We start from the raw sequence: 15,946 nt of genomic DNA, 5'->3' as shown, positions 1-15,946 counted from the left end.
CAGAAGGATACTAATGTTACAGGCAACAGTGATATTTGTAGCTCCCTGGTAGCCAAGGAGAGCTTGGTTCCCATTTCTCCAAAGGATGGTACAGGAAGGTCCTTGGCATCTGCCTCACAGGTATGACGTACTAATACAGGGGGACTAAGTTCATCCCAATCCAACCCAATCCAAGTTGACTGCATGGATCCTGAATGGCAGATGTTAAGGGGGCAAGGTCTTTCAGACAGGGTGATCTCGACATTAATAAAAGGCAGGAAACCTTCTACAAGGCGCATTTATAATAATTTTTGGAACATTTTTGTTCTTGGAAGCAAACACAAAATTAAGCTTCTAATGATGTTGCGGTTATTTTGGAATTTCTACAGGATGGTGTTGAAATTGGTTTATCTGTCAGTACACTGAGAGTTCAAGTGTCTGCATTATCTGTTTTTTTGTTTGAGCAAGAAACTTGCAATGAATCTTCAAGTTTTTAAAGGCTGTTCAGAGATCACAACCTATATTGTAAAGATTTCACCCCCTTGGGATTTGTTTAGAGTCTAATGCTGGGCATACACTGTGAGTTTTTGCGCCGGTTCGCGCCAGCGGCTCGATGCCAGCGCGGATCGATTCCTGCACGTCCTCGCTAGCACTGCTAATCAGCCGCTCGTTTCTTCCCATTGTTCTCCCCGCCGGTATCGAGCTCAGTATCGATCAGCCGGGGTATCGGACAGGTTGAATATTATCAGTCGAGCCATCAGCGGCTCGATTGATAATCTAAAACTCACTGTGTATGCCCAGCATTAGATTACCTCACTACAGATAAATTTGAACTGTTAGAACAAGTTCCTTTAAAGCAGTAGGATTAGCCATACTAGGCCAGGGAAAAAAAACACATAAGTAGATAAATACTTCATCTGCTTACATAACACATGTATTGTACTGTCCACGGTTTGATTTCAGTGAATGTTCTATAGTAAATTAAGAGAATTCTGTTCCTGCTGGGAACCATGTCTTTTGTCCAGTTTAGGCTAAATCCTGATGTCATTTCTGCCCTTTACTTTTTTTTTTATTTTCTCCTCCTATCGCTGAGTCACCTCAGCCTTGCTTGTAAACACAAGTGAGCAGGGAATCATGTTTCAGCTAGGCAGGGAAATACATGGAAGAGGATGAATATATTCTAGATAAAAAATAACCCCCAGCATGCAACTGTTTGTCACTGACTACTAAAGGGCCAGTGCTCCTTAATTATGTGATAACTCCAAATCATAACGGCAGAAAAAGTTTTGAATGCAGGATTAGCATCTTTATTACTTAATACACTCAGACCAGTTGCTGTTGAAATTTGATTTTTATGGTGACGATCCTTAAGGAGCCCATACACTCAGCCGATTTTTGGCCAATCGATTTATCAAGATCGATCGCAAATCGATTGACCAATCGATTGATTTGCGTCCGATTTTGATCGATTTCAATCGATCTGACATGTTGAAAAAATGTGGCTTATCTCTGGAGATGGCTTATCAATTTGCATTGGACCTAATGGAAATCTGATGGCAACAAAATGCCATCAGATCGATTTTCAATAGATTTCATACTGAAGTCTATTGGAAATCAGTTCGTAGTAAAAACCGTTTTTAAACACATAGATCAGAAAATCTACTGATCTATCTGCTGCTAATCTAACGAGTGTATGGCCATCTTTAAGGTAGCCTTCTTAATTGCCATAACAACTGCCCGAAGGGTTAGTGATTTACAGGCCCTCTCTGCAAAGAACCTGACATGATTATTCATCCAGATAGGATAGTTTTAAAACCTGATCCTTTGTATCTACCAAAGGCAGCCTGAGCCTTTCACAGATCACAGGAAATTGTATTACCGTCTTTAGTATCTTATATTCAAAATGCTAAAGAGCAAAGATTGAGTACATTAGATTTTAGGAGGTTAGTAATCCCCTACTTAAAGTGCAACTGAACTCTTGCACAGGACAGAAGGAAAAAATGCACCCTGTATGTATTTAGAGAGTTTAGCCTGTCTAAAGGCTCGTTCACACGTCATACTGAAGCCGACGACGGGTCCGTCGGCACCTCCCGCTGGGCGGGTTTACAGCAGACAGTACACCGTGTGTACAGTCTGTCGGTGGACTGATAAGGCTGATTCTGAGCGATCCGCCAGGATTATTGATCACAGCCTCATGTTAAGGTATTTTAAGCACACTTGGGTGTAAATGTACTGTCATCCTAATAATATTACAATGTGATTTTGGAACATGCCTTTTGCTCTTGAGTTCTTCATGGATGTGGAAGGAATGCAACTTTTGTCCAAAAATTCTTGATGCCAGATGTTACCCTCTGTCGGCTTGGTTGGATGTGATGTATGCTTCCTTGGAATCCAGCACCGACCAAGCAGCACTGCTGTCCTCATTTGCATAGCAACCAGTGGGAAGTGACATGCAACAGCTGTCTAAAGAATGCTTACTTGGCAGGGTAGGGAATCAGATGTTCTAGGGAGGGCACAACATGCATCCTATCCTCTTGGGGCCTGAGCACACTGTCCTGTTGCTGAACGCACATTCAATGGGTCCTCTTCTAATAGAGTTATGCCTTGCCATGACTTTTCCTCCTGAGCCCTAAGTCTGCAGTCTTTCGGGCGTGTAGTGCACCCCCCCCAATCAAAGGTAATCAAACTGTCTAGAATAGGATTCTGCTTTTCCATTATAAAATACACAGGAATCCCAACGTGGACAGTGCAATACATCTGTTATGTAAGTAGAACTACTATTTATCTACTTATAAATGTGCCTGTACTGTTTACTCTGAGGAAGTGGGTGTGTACTCTTCATAGTGTTGTTGTTTATTTAAACACCACGTTTCAGCACTGAACCTGCAGACAGTCACTCAATTGCTTGCACTTAACGGTGTGTTTCACGTGACTGCGATACTTCCTCCATTCAGCTTTGGAAAAAGAGAAGCTGATGTGTAGTAATACGGAGAAAAAGACGTTTAATCCTATCATTTCTGGTTGGTCGTGTTGCCCTTTAACTAATCCTGGAAATAGCAGTCTTCCTGCTTACACTAACCTCATTAGGGCACAAACCCTAAAGGGTAAAGAAAAGGTGCATTTTTTTAATTTTTTTTTTTCAGCCATCCCATGGTTTTATTTTATATTTTAAACATTTACAAAGTAGATTGAATGTTTTGTAGTCTCTGCTCAGTTGCAGTCTATCAAGTGTCCCAGAGTTAAAAGACAGTGGTTTGCAAAAGTATTCGGCCCCCTTGAAGTTTTACGCATTTCGTCATATTACTGCCACAAACGTGAATAAATTTTATTGGAATTCCACGTGAAAGACCAATACAAAGTGGTGTACACGTGTGAAGTGGAACGAAAATCATGTAGGATTCCAAACATTAAAAAAACAAAAAAACTGCAAAGTGGGGTGTGCATAATTATTCAGCCACACATAGCGTTTTGCATTTTGGACAAAAAGTTCCATTTTGGTCTCATCTGACCAGAGCACCTTCTTCCACGTTTGCTGTGTCTCCCACATGGCTTGTGGCAAACTGCAAACGGGACTTCTTATGCTTTTCTGTTAGAAATGGCTTTCTTCTTGCCACTCTTCCATAAAGGCCAACTTTGTGCAGTGCATGACAAATAGTTGTCCTGTGGACAGATTCCCCCAGCTAAGCTGTAGATCTCTGCAGGTCGTCCAGAGTCACCATGGGCCTCTTGACTGCATTTCTGATCAGCACTCTCCTTGTTCGGCCTGTGAGTTTAGGTGGACGGCCTTGTCTTGGTAGGTTTACAGTTGTGCCATACTTCTTCCATTTCTGAATGGTCGCTTGAACAGTGCTCCGTGGGATGTTCAAGGCTTTGGAAATCTTTTTGTAGCCTAAGCCTGCTTTAAATTTCTCAATAACTTTATCCCTGACCTGTCTTGTGTGTTCTTTGTACTTCACGGTGTTGTTGCTCTCATTCTCTTAAAAAACCTCTGAGGCTGTCACAGAGCAGCTGTATTTGTACTGACATTAGATTACACACAGGTGCACTCTCTTTAGTCATTAGCACTCATCAGGCAATGTCTATGGGCAACTGACTAACTGCACTCAGACCAAAGGGGGCTGAATAATTACGCACACTCCACTTTGCAGTTATTGATTTGTAAAAAATGTTTGGAATCATGTATGATTTTCGTTCCACTTCTCACGTGTACACCACTTTGTATTGGTCTATCACGTAGAATTCCAATAAAATTGATTGTTTGTGGCAGTAATATGACAAAATGTGGAAAACTTCAAGGGGGTGAATACTTTTGCAAACCACTGTACATGAACTATTGACCTTTTTCTGTCTATCTCCTGCCCTCAGAAGTTGAATTCTGTCAGGAAAACTTTTATGGCTGTAGTTTGCTTATCAGTGAGGTTTACAGAAGCTGTCACTTGCATGCCTGAAAATTAACTCTTTTAGGCAGCAAAGTAAGAATTATGTTTTGGATTGAACCATACACCTGTTTATCTCATCATGCCACAGGTCTCCTTGGGTACAATTTCATGTCATGTAGCCTTTTACATACATGCTAGTGTGCTGGGATTGCTAACGCACAGGCCCTGAGTTACTAAGGCCCATGCACATTTGTAGTAGGCTGATCATGTCTGGCACATTTATAAGTTTGAACAGTTGTTTCGTAACTTACAGTTGTTTTGTAACACCCAGCTTGTGAGAGATGAGGCTTGCTGGAAAAGCATACTGATTAGCACAGAGCCAACCAGCCAGTTTTGTACATAGATAAGAGCCTGAATAATTTAGCAAATCCGGACTGGTTGTCTGTCTGCAGCCCTCACCTGAAGTCTATCGCAGGCTCAACACACACCATACAATCTTGGTTGTACAGATTTACCAAATCTATGTAGTATAAGGGCAAACAGATTGAAAATACCTTGAATGATTAATTGGACAAGCTCTTATACTACATGAAAGTGGTAAGATTGAACAACCAAGATTGTATGGTGTGTGTTGAGCTAAAGACTGCTAAAAGCTGAGTGGGATAGCCATTTTGCAGTCACATATGCACAACTACAGTGAGGCCAGAAACCCACTAGAAGCGATTTCTAATTGCTAGTGATTTGAAAAAGCTCTTGCTAATGTAATGCTATGGGGGATTTTTATAAAATTGCATCGCTCAAGTGGGATCACTCCCATAGCTTTACATTAGCAAGAGATTTAAAATCACAAAGCGCTCAGAAAATTGCTCCTAGTGGGTTTCTGGCCTGACCGCTTTTTGCAATATATTCAGAACTGCTGAGTACACTTTTTATATGGACACTTATTCTCTTGGTCTCCAGGTGAGACCAGTTGCTAGTATAAAATCTGGATTATTACATAACCGATCTCCTATCTGTTATCCAAACCCTGCCCATAAACTCATTTTTTTTCTCATTTTCTAACGCTAACCCCCTCACCCTAACCTTTATTCTACCTAAATGTCGAAGGATAAAAAATACTTTGTAGTTTTTGGGAAAATTGATTTTAAAAAAATTAAAAGAAAAATGTTTTTTAAACTGGTAAAATTACATTTTGCTGTAGCATACTGAGGCACAGGGGGCAGAGGTGGCACAGAGGGGGACACTGAAGGCATGGGGGATTGGAGGTGACAGAGGTGGACAATAGAGGTACAGGGGACAGAGATGGCACAGTGTTTTGACTTGTGGAAAGATCCAGGTTAAGAATGAACCTGCAGTCCCTATCTCATTCGCTAACCAAGATCTACTTGTAGTGAGTTCACCCTCAGAACATATGCAGATTACTACTTTCTTCCAGTTGTGGTTAAATGGGTAGAAAAAACTGTTGTAATTGCTGTGATAAGTCTGCCCCACTGTTACAAACAACGGCATCAAGGAGTTTTTTGTTTTGGTATAAATGGACTGTCCAGATTTGGTATGAAATTGACTAGCTGCTGAGGACCAGTTTCTGACACAGAATACAACAGAGCTGCAGTTGTGGCTGTCACAAGGTTCCTGCTCTTGTGAAACATCCTTTCTCTGGTATCTCGTGACACAACTGATAACAAAACAGAACAATAAATAGTACTGGGCTATAAAGAGATGTGCAGCGACCTTTCTCTGTGGTGTGATTGGTTATTATGCCTAGGAGTAGCTATAGTAAAATATATCTCGTGCCGTATTCATCCTTAGCATCTCCATGGTAACTACCTTGTAGCACCCTCAAGTAGTGAATGTGGGAGATTGCTTCTGAGAATGCAGAAGTGGGGGGAAAAAATTCCCTGTGGCCTTTATTTGTGTGTTCTATAGACACAGGTGTAGTTATCAGTGGTATCGGGTTAAAGTGTATCTCGTCGCAGAAATATGTTTCTAGGTAACTGTCATGTTTCCTTCAGGACTGTGGAGTTGGTACAAAAATCATCCAACTCCTCAGTTTGTGAAACCACCAACTCCAGGTACCCAAAATTGCACCGACTTATTGACACCGACTACTTAGTCTAATACTTACTAGGGCTGTGGAGTTGTTACAAAAATACTCCAACTTGGTTTATGAGGCCAGACTCAGACTCCAGGTAGCCAAAAATTGCTTTGACTCCGACTCCACAGCCTTGGTTTCCTTCTGACACAGTAGTTGAAGATTAGGATCACTTGCTCCAGCAGCCAGTTGTGTGGCTTGTGGTATTAAACTAATCTAATACATTTCCTGCCATTTTTGGAAGAGATTGTAATGTATACAGTACATATGTTATCCATGTTTGAAAAGTAGTTTATATTTATTTAAAAATGTTTATTCCTAATGTTAAAGTGTGATTTTACTCCCAAAACTAAAATTACAGTGACCACTCTTAGTTACATTGAAGAACATTTGAAAGCATTCCCACTTGTTCTCTGTATGTAAAAACCTTCATTTTCACTGCAGAGAGCAGGAGAAGACTGCTTATCTCTGACCATCTGCATAAATGATCAGTGCTCTCTGAGGCATCCATCTTCACTCTGCCCCACCCCTTTTCAACTGAAGTGACTCTGCTGTTGGCTGGGTGATGCGTCTGTGCAGCAGAGGGAGGGGGCAGAGTGAAGACACATGCCACAGAGAGCTTTGGCCGGCAATGATTTCATTTGCCTTTGCCAGTGACGAGATAAGCAAGATTCTCCTACTCAGCAGTAGCAGAAAGTTTAGTGTTGCGAGTAGAGTATAATTAAGCTTTGCATGTCAAATACATGTCGCAGTTGTTGAATTTTCACGTATTCAGTAACTACATAATGTGAGGTTGATTTATATGCTCTTCGATCTGTAACCAGTTTTTGAATTGTAATAGTGTCACTGGTTTGATTTAAAAAAATTTTTTTCTATAAATTAGTTTTGTTTTTGTTTTTTTCAGTGGCTCCTCTAAGGTGGAAGAAGCTTGTGAGCTGTATGCCCGGGCTGCCAACATGTTTAAGATGGTGAAGAACTGGAGTGGTAAGTGTCGGTTATTGTAGGAATAATAGGCTTGGGCCTTCTGCAAAAGTAGGAATAAAGTTGGCCGTTATGCATTCGTGTATGGCTGGCATGACAACCAATTGTATTGAAAGCAGCCCTGTGGCAGGGAAAAGGGGTTGAAACTGGATATTTACTTCAGTAGTGGGAAACCTTTGGTTAGTCCAGAAAGGCTTTCCAGGCCCTCTTTTCTAGCCCTCCATTGCCGCCCAGTACTCTTTTGTGGCTGTGCTTGTGTCAGTGTACCAGCTTCTCCGTACTGGGCATGCACAAGTAAAGTCCACACATGTCCAGTAGATCATGCACAAAGGAAAAAGATGTGCACAAGCGTACGGATGGATGGATGGATGGATGGATAGAATATAATTTTTTTTTTTATTTTTTTTTACTACTAGGTATGCCTAAACCTTACTCACGCATGCACCACTATGGAGCAGCTCATAGATGTACTGAAGCACAAACACAAGACCCATATTCTAAAATCTTCATTAAGGTGGCCACACACCATACAATTTTTTAAATATCTGTTCAATTTAACAATTGCAATCAATTTTTCTGACTTATTGTAACATTTCAAAAATTTGACCAATGTACCACACACACGTATGTCCAATCTTTCCCCCAATTATGATAAAAATGATTGGAAACTCTGACAAAATTGCTAGGGTGTGTATATTAATAAATTGACAATCTATCACACACCATACAATCTTTAGAATGATTGAAGAAAAATATCTGGCATTCCGGATCGATAAAAATCGAAGAAAACGGGAAATCCGATCGGATTTTTCATTTGAATGAAAAAAAAGCTTTCGATTTTTTTCCGGGAGATCTGATCGTTTTTATCGAATTGCCATAAAATCGGAACATTTTATTGTATCGTGTGTGGCCACCTTAAAGAAGAAGCGCTCCAACCCTTAGAAGATGACCCCCGGCTAGATGGGTCATTTTCTAAGGGTGAGTGCCCACTTCTGAGGGTGAGGTGGTGGTGGCTACTCGTAGTGAATCTGGGATACAAGTCTGGCACGGAATGGATTAAGTGGAGTCTCAGAAAGTGTTGCTAATAGTATTTGAACTGTGTCCACAGCTGGATCGCTTTTTCCTTACAAAGATTTTAGATTACTAGACATTTAAAGGAGCGCGCCACCATGCATATAGACTCTCAATTGAGTCAGCGCAGTGATTTAAAGGGATACTGTAGGGGGGTCGGGGGAAAATGAGTTAAAGTTACCCGGGGCTTCTAATGGTCCCCCGCAGGCATCCTGTGCTTGCGCAGCCACTCACCAATGCTCCGGCCCCACCTCCAGTTCACTTCTGGAATTTCAGACTTTCAAGTCGGAAAACCACTGCGCCTGCGTTGCTGTGTCCTCACTGCCGCTGATGTCACCAGGAGCGCACGGCGCAGGCACAGACCATACTGGGCCTGCGCAGTATGCTCCTGGTGCCATCAGCGGAAGTGAGGACACGGCAACGCAGGCGCAGTGGTTTTCAGACTTTAAAGTCTGAAATTTCAGAAGTGAACCAGAGGCGGGGCCCGAGCATTGGGGAGTGGCTGCGCGGGCACAGGATGTCTGTGGGGGACCATTAGAAGCCCCGGGTAACTTCAACTCATTTTCCCACCGACCCACCTAAAGTGTCCCTTTAAAGGCAGAACAAGACATATGCGACAATTTTGGTCAAGTATATTTGGAGGGACCCAGCGATGGGACCCATGGGGTGTGCATGTCTGTATCATTCTCAAGTGTGTGTGTGTGTGTGTGTGTGTGTGTGTGTGTGTGTGTGTGTGTTTCTGTGCGCACATGTTTCAGGATACTGTTAGTCTACAATTAAATTTTTTGTTTGTCCCTCCTTTAGCTGCCGGGAATGCTTTCTGCCAGGCTGCCCAGCTCCATCTACAGGTCCAGAGCAAGCATGATGCCGCCACTAACTTTGTAGATGCTGGAAACGCTTTCAAAAAGTCTGACCCTCAAGGTAAGAGCTTCTGGTTACACCAACATTGCCGAAAATCACCTGCCATTTGTCCTGTCTGAACAACATTTTATCAAATTGTTTTATGTAGTTGGTGTCATATCTGATAAAATGTGGGTTTATCCTGTAGCAGAACTGCTTCCTCTAACTTCCCTTTACAGACAACCTCCCCCCTCCCCTTCCTTTCTTGAGGCCTAGCCTCGGCCTCCAGTTACTGAAGAACCCATTTCTCTGTCACCTAACCTTCACTTTCTCTTACAGACAAAACGCACCTTCCTAATACTTAATCTCCACTTTACCTTTGCAGAGGAAAAACCCTCCCTGATGCCTAATCTCCACTTCACCTTACGGACAAACCTCTCCCATCTGACACCTAGCCTTCACTTACCCTAACTCCAATCACCTCTACCACCATACACACACATCTAACCTCCAGTTCCCCTTACAGACAAACCTCTTCCGTCTGACACCTAACCTCCACTCCCTCTTATCTCTGATCTGCATGCTTGTTCAGGGTCTATGGCTAACAGTATTAAAGGCAAAGGATCAGCAGGGCAGCCATGCCACTGCTTTTAAAATGTAATATGGCATCCTCCACATCCTTCTCACTTCAAGTTGCCTTTAATATAATTTGTCTCAGTTGCTGAGTACCCATATCCTACAGGCCACAATAGAAGCATTGCAGTGTATGCATTTGCAGCCACACCTTACAGTGATGTGAAAAACTATTTGCCCCCTTCCTGATTTCTTTTGCATGTTTGTTACACTTAAATGTTTCTGCTCATCAAAAACAGTTAACTATTAGTCAAAGATAACATAATTGAACACAAAATGCAGTTTTAAATGATGTTTTTATTATTTAGTGAGAAAAAAAACTCCAAACCTACATGGCCCTGTGTGAAAAAGTGATTGCGCCCCCCCCCCCCTTGTTAAAAAAAATAACTTAACTGTGGTTTATCACACCTGAGTTCAATTTCTGTAGTCACGCCCAGGCCTGATTACTGCCACACCTGTTTCATTCAAGAAATCACTTAAATAGGAGCTATCTGACACAGAGAAGTAGACCAAAAGCACCTCAAAAGCTAGACATCATGCCAAGATCCAAAAAAAATTCAGGAACAAATGAGAACAAAAGTAATTGAGATCTATCAGTCTGGTAAAGGTTATAAAGCCATTTCTAAATCTTTGGGACTCCAGCGAACCACAGTGAGAGCCATTATCCACAAATGGCAAAAACATGGAACAGTGATGAACCTTCCCAGGAGTGGCCGGCCGACCAAAATTACCCCAAGAGCACAGAGAAAACTCATCCGAGAGGCCACAAAAGACCCCAGGACAACATCTAAAGGAACTGCAGGCCTCACTTGCCTCAATTAAGGTCAGTGTTCACGACTCCACCATAAGAAAGAGACTGGGCAAAAATGGCCTGCATGGCAGATATCCAAGGCGCAAACCACTTTTAAGCAAAAAGAACATTAAGGCTCGTCTCAATTTTGCTAAAAAAAAAAATCTCAATGATTGCCAAGACTTTTGGGAAAATACCTTGTGGACCGACAAGACAAAAGTTGAACTTTTTGGAAGGTGCGTGTCCCGTTACATCTGGCGTAGAAGTAACACAGCATTTCAGCAAAAGAACATCATACCAACAGTAAAATATGGTGGCGGTAGTGTGATGGTCTGGGTTTGTGTTGCTGCTTCAGGACCTGGAAGGCTTGCTGTGATAGATGGAACCATGAATTCTACTGTTTACCAAAAAATCCTGAAGGAGAATGTCCGGCCATCTGTTTGTCAACTCAAGCTGAAGCGATCTTGGGTGCTGCAGCAGGACAATGACCCAAAACACACCAGCAAATCCACCTCTGAATGGCTGAAGAAAAACAAAATGAAGACTTTGGAGTGGCCTAGTCAAAGTCCTGACCTGAATCCTATTGGGATGTTGTGGCATGACCTTAAAAAGGTGGTTCATGCTAGAAAACCCTCAAATAAAGCTGAATTACAACAATTCTGCAAAGATGAGTGGGCCAAAATTCCTCCAGAGCGCTGTAAAAGACTCGTTGCAAGTTATCGCAAACGCTTGATTGCAGTTATTGCTGCTAAGGGTGGCCCAACCAGTTATTAGGTTCAGGGGGCAATTTCTTTTTCACACAGGGCCATATAGGTTTTGAGTTTTTTTTCTCACTAAATAATAAAAACCATCATTTAAAACTGCATTTTGTGTTTAATTATGTTATCTTTGACTAATAGTTAACGGTTTTTGATGAGCAGAAACATTTAAGTGTGACAAACATGCAAAAGAATAAGAAATCAGGAAGGGGGCAAATAGTTTTTCACATCACTGTATATATTGGCTGATATCTGCTACCATTGTAAGACAGGAGTGATCTTTACACAACCTGATGGTGGGGCAGTGAAGGCCTAGACTGACATTTCTTGGCTGGTAGATGTGTGGTCATGGTGGAGCTCGGCTAGTCAGATAGCTGGGAGGGAGTTGGAAAGTCCCGCTGTCTGTACAGATCTGATTGTAGCTGTCACTCTGTATATCTTTGTTTTGCAGAAGCCATCAACTGCCTGCTTCGAGCAATTGAGATCTACACTGATATGGTGAATCATTTGTCTATTCCTATATTCCTCACAGCTCTTTTCTGTGTGTTTTATTATTGTCCAGGAAAAGAACAGTACTGGAGCTGTTCCTATGAACTGTAAGGCCCATTTTCCACTGTGCCTACATGTTTTGGGGAGACCATGCCAATACTCGCAGTGATGGGAGATCACATCGGGATCCCATGGCACAGCTACAGGGATTTGCATGCATGATCAATTCCCCGCAGCGTGCTAATTCGGGTGCAGTCTATTGATATCAAGTGGCTTAACCATTTACCGACATCCTATCGTATTAAAACGTCATGCTCACCGCTATTAACGGCAGCATGATGTTTTAATACGTCGCACATTCCCGCCGTGTGTGCGCCGCTACCGCCACTGTTTCCGTCGGGATCCCGTGCTGGGTGATTGGGGAAGAAGACCGAACTGTCCTCTACCCAATCGCAGTGCCTGGAGTGAATGGACGTGACCGCGAACAGCGGCTACGTCGATTCACAAAAACAGGAAATGTAACAATTAAATAAAGTGTAGTAAAAAAAAAAAAGTGAACACTTCCTATAACGAGTGTTCACTAGCGACATCTTGTGGCCAAAAAGTATATTACACCTACAAAATACATACATTTTCAAGTATATACACATTATTAATAAAATTACACTTCCAAACCCCCCCCAAAAAAACACTTGTAAAAACAAAATCAGCTTAAAAAAAATAAATAAATAGTTGCCTTAGGGACTCAGCTTTTTTTATTCTATATTTTATGGGGGGGGGGGGGGGGAATTAATTTAAATTTATTACATAGGGGCTTGTAATTATGGCCAGAACAAAACAAAACAGAACAGAAAAATAACACTTATATTTCAAAATAATATACTGTCGCCATACATTGTGATAGGGACATCATTTAAACGGTTTAATAATCTGGACCACTGGGCAAATAAAACGTGTTTGTTTTATCCACAGTAGAATGTTTAATTTTAAAACTATAATGGCTGAAAACTGAGAAATGATTTTTTTTTCCTGTTTTTCTCATTAAAATGCATTTAGAATATAAAAAATTCTTAACAAAATGTACTATCCACAGAAAGCCTAATTGGTGGCGAAAAAAACAAGGTATAGATCATTTTCTTGTGATAAGTAGTAATAACGTTATTAGGGAATAAAAGGGAGGAGCACGGACAACTGAAAATTGCTCTGGTCCGTTAGGATAAAAACCTTTGGGGGTGAACTGGTTAAACAATTGCATCAGAAGTGGTGTGCGGAAAATGGGCGCAAATCGTTGAAGTGGAAGCTCGGCCTAAATGAAAACCCTTTTTTTTTTTTTTCCCCTCTCTTATCCAGTTTTATTTCTTATTTTTATGCAATTCTCTGCTTTACTACGTTTTTCTTAAAGAGAACCCGAGGCAGGGTTCTTACATCGCAATCCCCATACAGAGGCTGGGTCTGCCTATAGAGCCCAGCCTCTGTTGCTATATAGTTTCCCCCAAAGCCCCCCTGCGCGCTGCGAGACCCCATAAAACACAGCCGCGATATGCGGCTGTGTTTACCTCACTAATGTCAGTCTTCCGCTCTCCCCGCCTCCTGAATCACTCCGGTCCCCGCCCGCGGCCCTTCCCTCCAATCAGCGGCGAGGGAAGGGACGTGGGCGGGGACCGGAGCGATTCAGGAGGTGAGGGAGAGTGGAGACTGGCATTAGTGAGGAAAACACAGCGCGCTGCAACACGCTGCATGTCGCCAGCGCGGCTGTGATTTATGGGGTCTCACAGCGCGCAGGGGGGGCTTTGGAGGAAGCTATATAGCAACAGAGGCTGGGCTCTATAGGCAGACCCAGCCTATGTATGGGGATTGCGATGTAAGAACCCTGCCTCGGGTTCTCTTTAAGAGAAAAGTAGTAAAGAAGAGAATTGCATAAAAATAGAAAATAAAACTGGATAAGAAAGGGGAAAAAAAAACAACTACTGCCTCGGGTTCTCTTTAAACGGTATGTTGTCATATCCCCCCCCCCCCCCCCCCCATGACCAGAATTTAGGGTGACTAAAAATAGCTTTTTTAATAACATTGCATCATTCTGTTACAGTTGCAATGTTAAAAGCACACTGTCTTTTAAACTTTAAAAAAAAAGAACTTTCCTGCAGTAAAATCTTATTTCAAGCTGTCTCTCACTGTTTCTTGTCTGTTTAAAGAGACACTAAAGCAAAAAAAAAAAAATGATCTAATGATTTGTATGTGTAGTACAGCTAAGAAATAAATCATTAGGATCAGAGACATAAGTCTAATATTGTTTCCAGTACAGGAAGAGTTAAGAAACTCCAGTTGTTATCTATGCAAAAGAGCCACTGAGCTTCAGGACTTTCAAAGTTGCAGAGAGCTCTGTCTTCTGAAGCTTATCATCTCAACTGTCAGTCATTGTATCTTTTTGTCTGCCAAGAACAGTTCAAAAGTTCACTGGCCTGCTCTGTAAAATCATTTGGAACTAGTTGACCTAAGCCTGTTTAAAAACAGGCTCTAGATCTTTTCACGCTGCCACCGCCAGTCAGTGCGCATGCACGCGCCCAACTCCCTTGCCCCATCCTCATGTCCCAACGGCTGTCCGTGCTGCGCACATGCGCAGTAGCAAAGAACACTTACACAGGAACAGTTGGACGCAGCGACACAGCGTTTTTATTAGAAAGGATCTGGAGTAGTGTGAAAAATGAAAATATTAGAGAATGATGCAATATTTAATAAAAAAACATACCTATATAACTGAAAAAAATGAGAATTTTTTTTTTTGCTACTAATGTTCTAGTAATTATCCCTATTACACATACAATTCCTTATATCATAATTTTTTTCGCTTCAGTGTCTCCTCAAGTGCTTCAGAAAACAGGACTATGGACTGTGTTTGACCCAGCGGGTCGAAGAGATCAGAGAAGTTCTTTTGCTTGGATCACTGAAGATTTTTAACTCTTCCTGTACTGGAAAACAATAGGATACTCTTCTCTTTGCTACTAATGTTCTATTTCTTAGCTGTACTACACATTATATCATAAGTTTATTTTCGTTTCAGGTTTGCTTTGGGTGCAATAATTAAATCTGTATCATTAAGAGTTTATTTACTAATGGAAATGTGAAAGCAAGAGTTCAAAACTTCTCTTTTTTCCTACTCAGTTAACATTAAACATTATTGAATGATATAAATATGTCCTTTTGTGTCACAGGGGAGATTTACCATTGCTGCAAAACATCACATATCCATTGCCGAAATCTACGAGTCTGAACTGGTGGACATAGAGAAGGTTTGTCTGTGATTCTTGTGTACATATGCCTTATTCAGCTAGTCCCGGTTAATGAATGATATGGGGGGGGGGGGATGTAGGTTCGTTCTTAAAGGACTACTGTAGGGGGGAAAAGAGTTGAACTTACCCAGGGCTTTTAATGGTCCCCTGCAGACCTCCTGTGCCCGCGCAGCCACTCACAGATGCTCTGGTCCCTGCCTCCGGTTCACTTCTGGAATTTCCGACTTTAAAGTCTGAAAACCACTGCGCCTGTGCCACCGTGTCCTTGCTCCCGCTGATGTCACCAAGAGTGTACTGCGCAGGATCACACTGGGCCTGCACAATATACTCCTTTTGACGCCAACTAGGGCACGGACGCGCAGTGGTTTTTCGCCTTTAAAGTCTCACATTCCGAAAGTGAACCGGAGGCGGGGCTGAAGCATCAGTGAGTGGCTGCGCAGGCACAGGACGTCTGCGGGGGACCATTCGAAGCCCCAGGTAAGTTCAACTCCCTCCCCCCTCCCCCCCACAGTACTCCTTTTTAAAGGGAACCTAAACTGAGGATAAATTAATTTTCCTTTTAAAATAATGCCAGTTGCCTGACTCTTCTACAGATCAGGTGCTTTGACTGAAGTCAGACTGGATTAGCTGCATGCTTGTTTCAGGTC

General features: G+C 42.1%; 1 protein-coding gene across 1 annotated transcript in view; it reads left to right on the top strand.

Annotated features, from left to right (window-relative positions):
* The window catches only part of NAPA (NSF attachment protein alpha), a 45,462-nt gene that overhangs the window by 5,150 nt on the left and 24,366 nt on the right, over nt 1–15,946 (top strand). The window contains exons 2-5 of the mRNA XM_068250584.1: nt 7,355–7,434; nt 9,307–9,423; nt 11,975–12,021; nt 15,222–15,299. Of these exons, the coding sequence (XP_068106685.1) occupies nt 7,355–7,434; nt 9,307–9,423; nt 11,975–12,021; nt 15,222–15,299 (322 nt within the window). The remainder of the gene's footprint in view (nt 1–7,354; nt 7,435–9,306; nt 9,424–11,974; nt 12,022–15,221; nt 15,300–15,946) is intronic.

This window comes from Hyperolius riggenbachi, chromosome 8 (assembly GCF_040937935.1).
Source record: "Hyperolius riggenbachi isolate aHypRig1 chromosome 8, aHypRig1.pri, whole genome shotgun sequence".
Taxonomy (NCBI): domain Eukaryota; kingdom Metazoa; phylum Chordata; class Amphibia; order Anura; family Hyperoliidae; genus Hyperolius; species Hyperolius riggenbachi.
The sequence above is the reverse complement of the archived record's forward strand: the minus strand, read 5'-3'. Positions and strand labels throughout refer to the sequence as shown.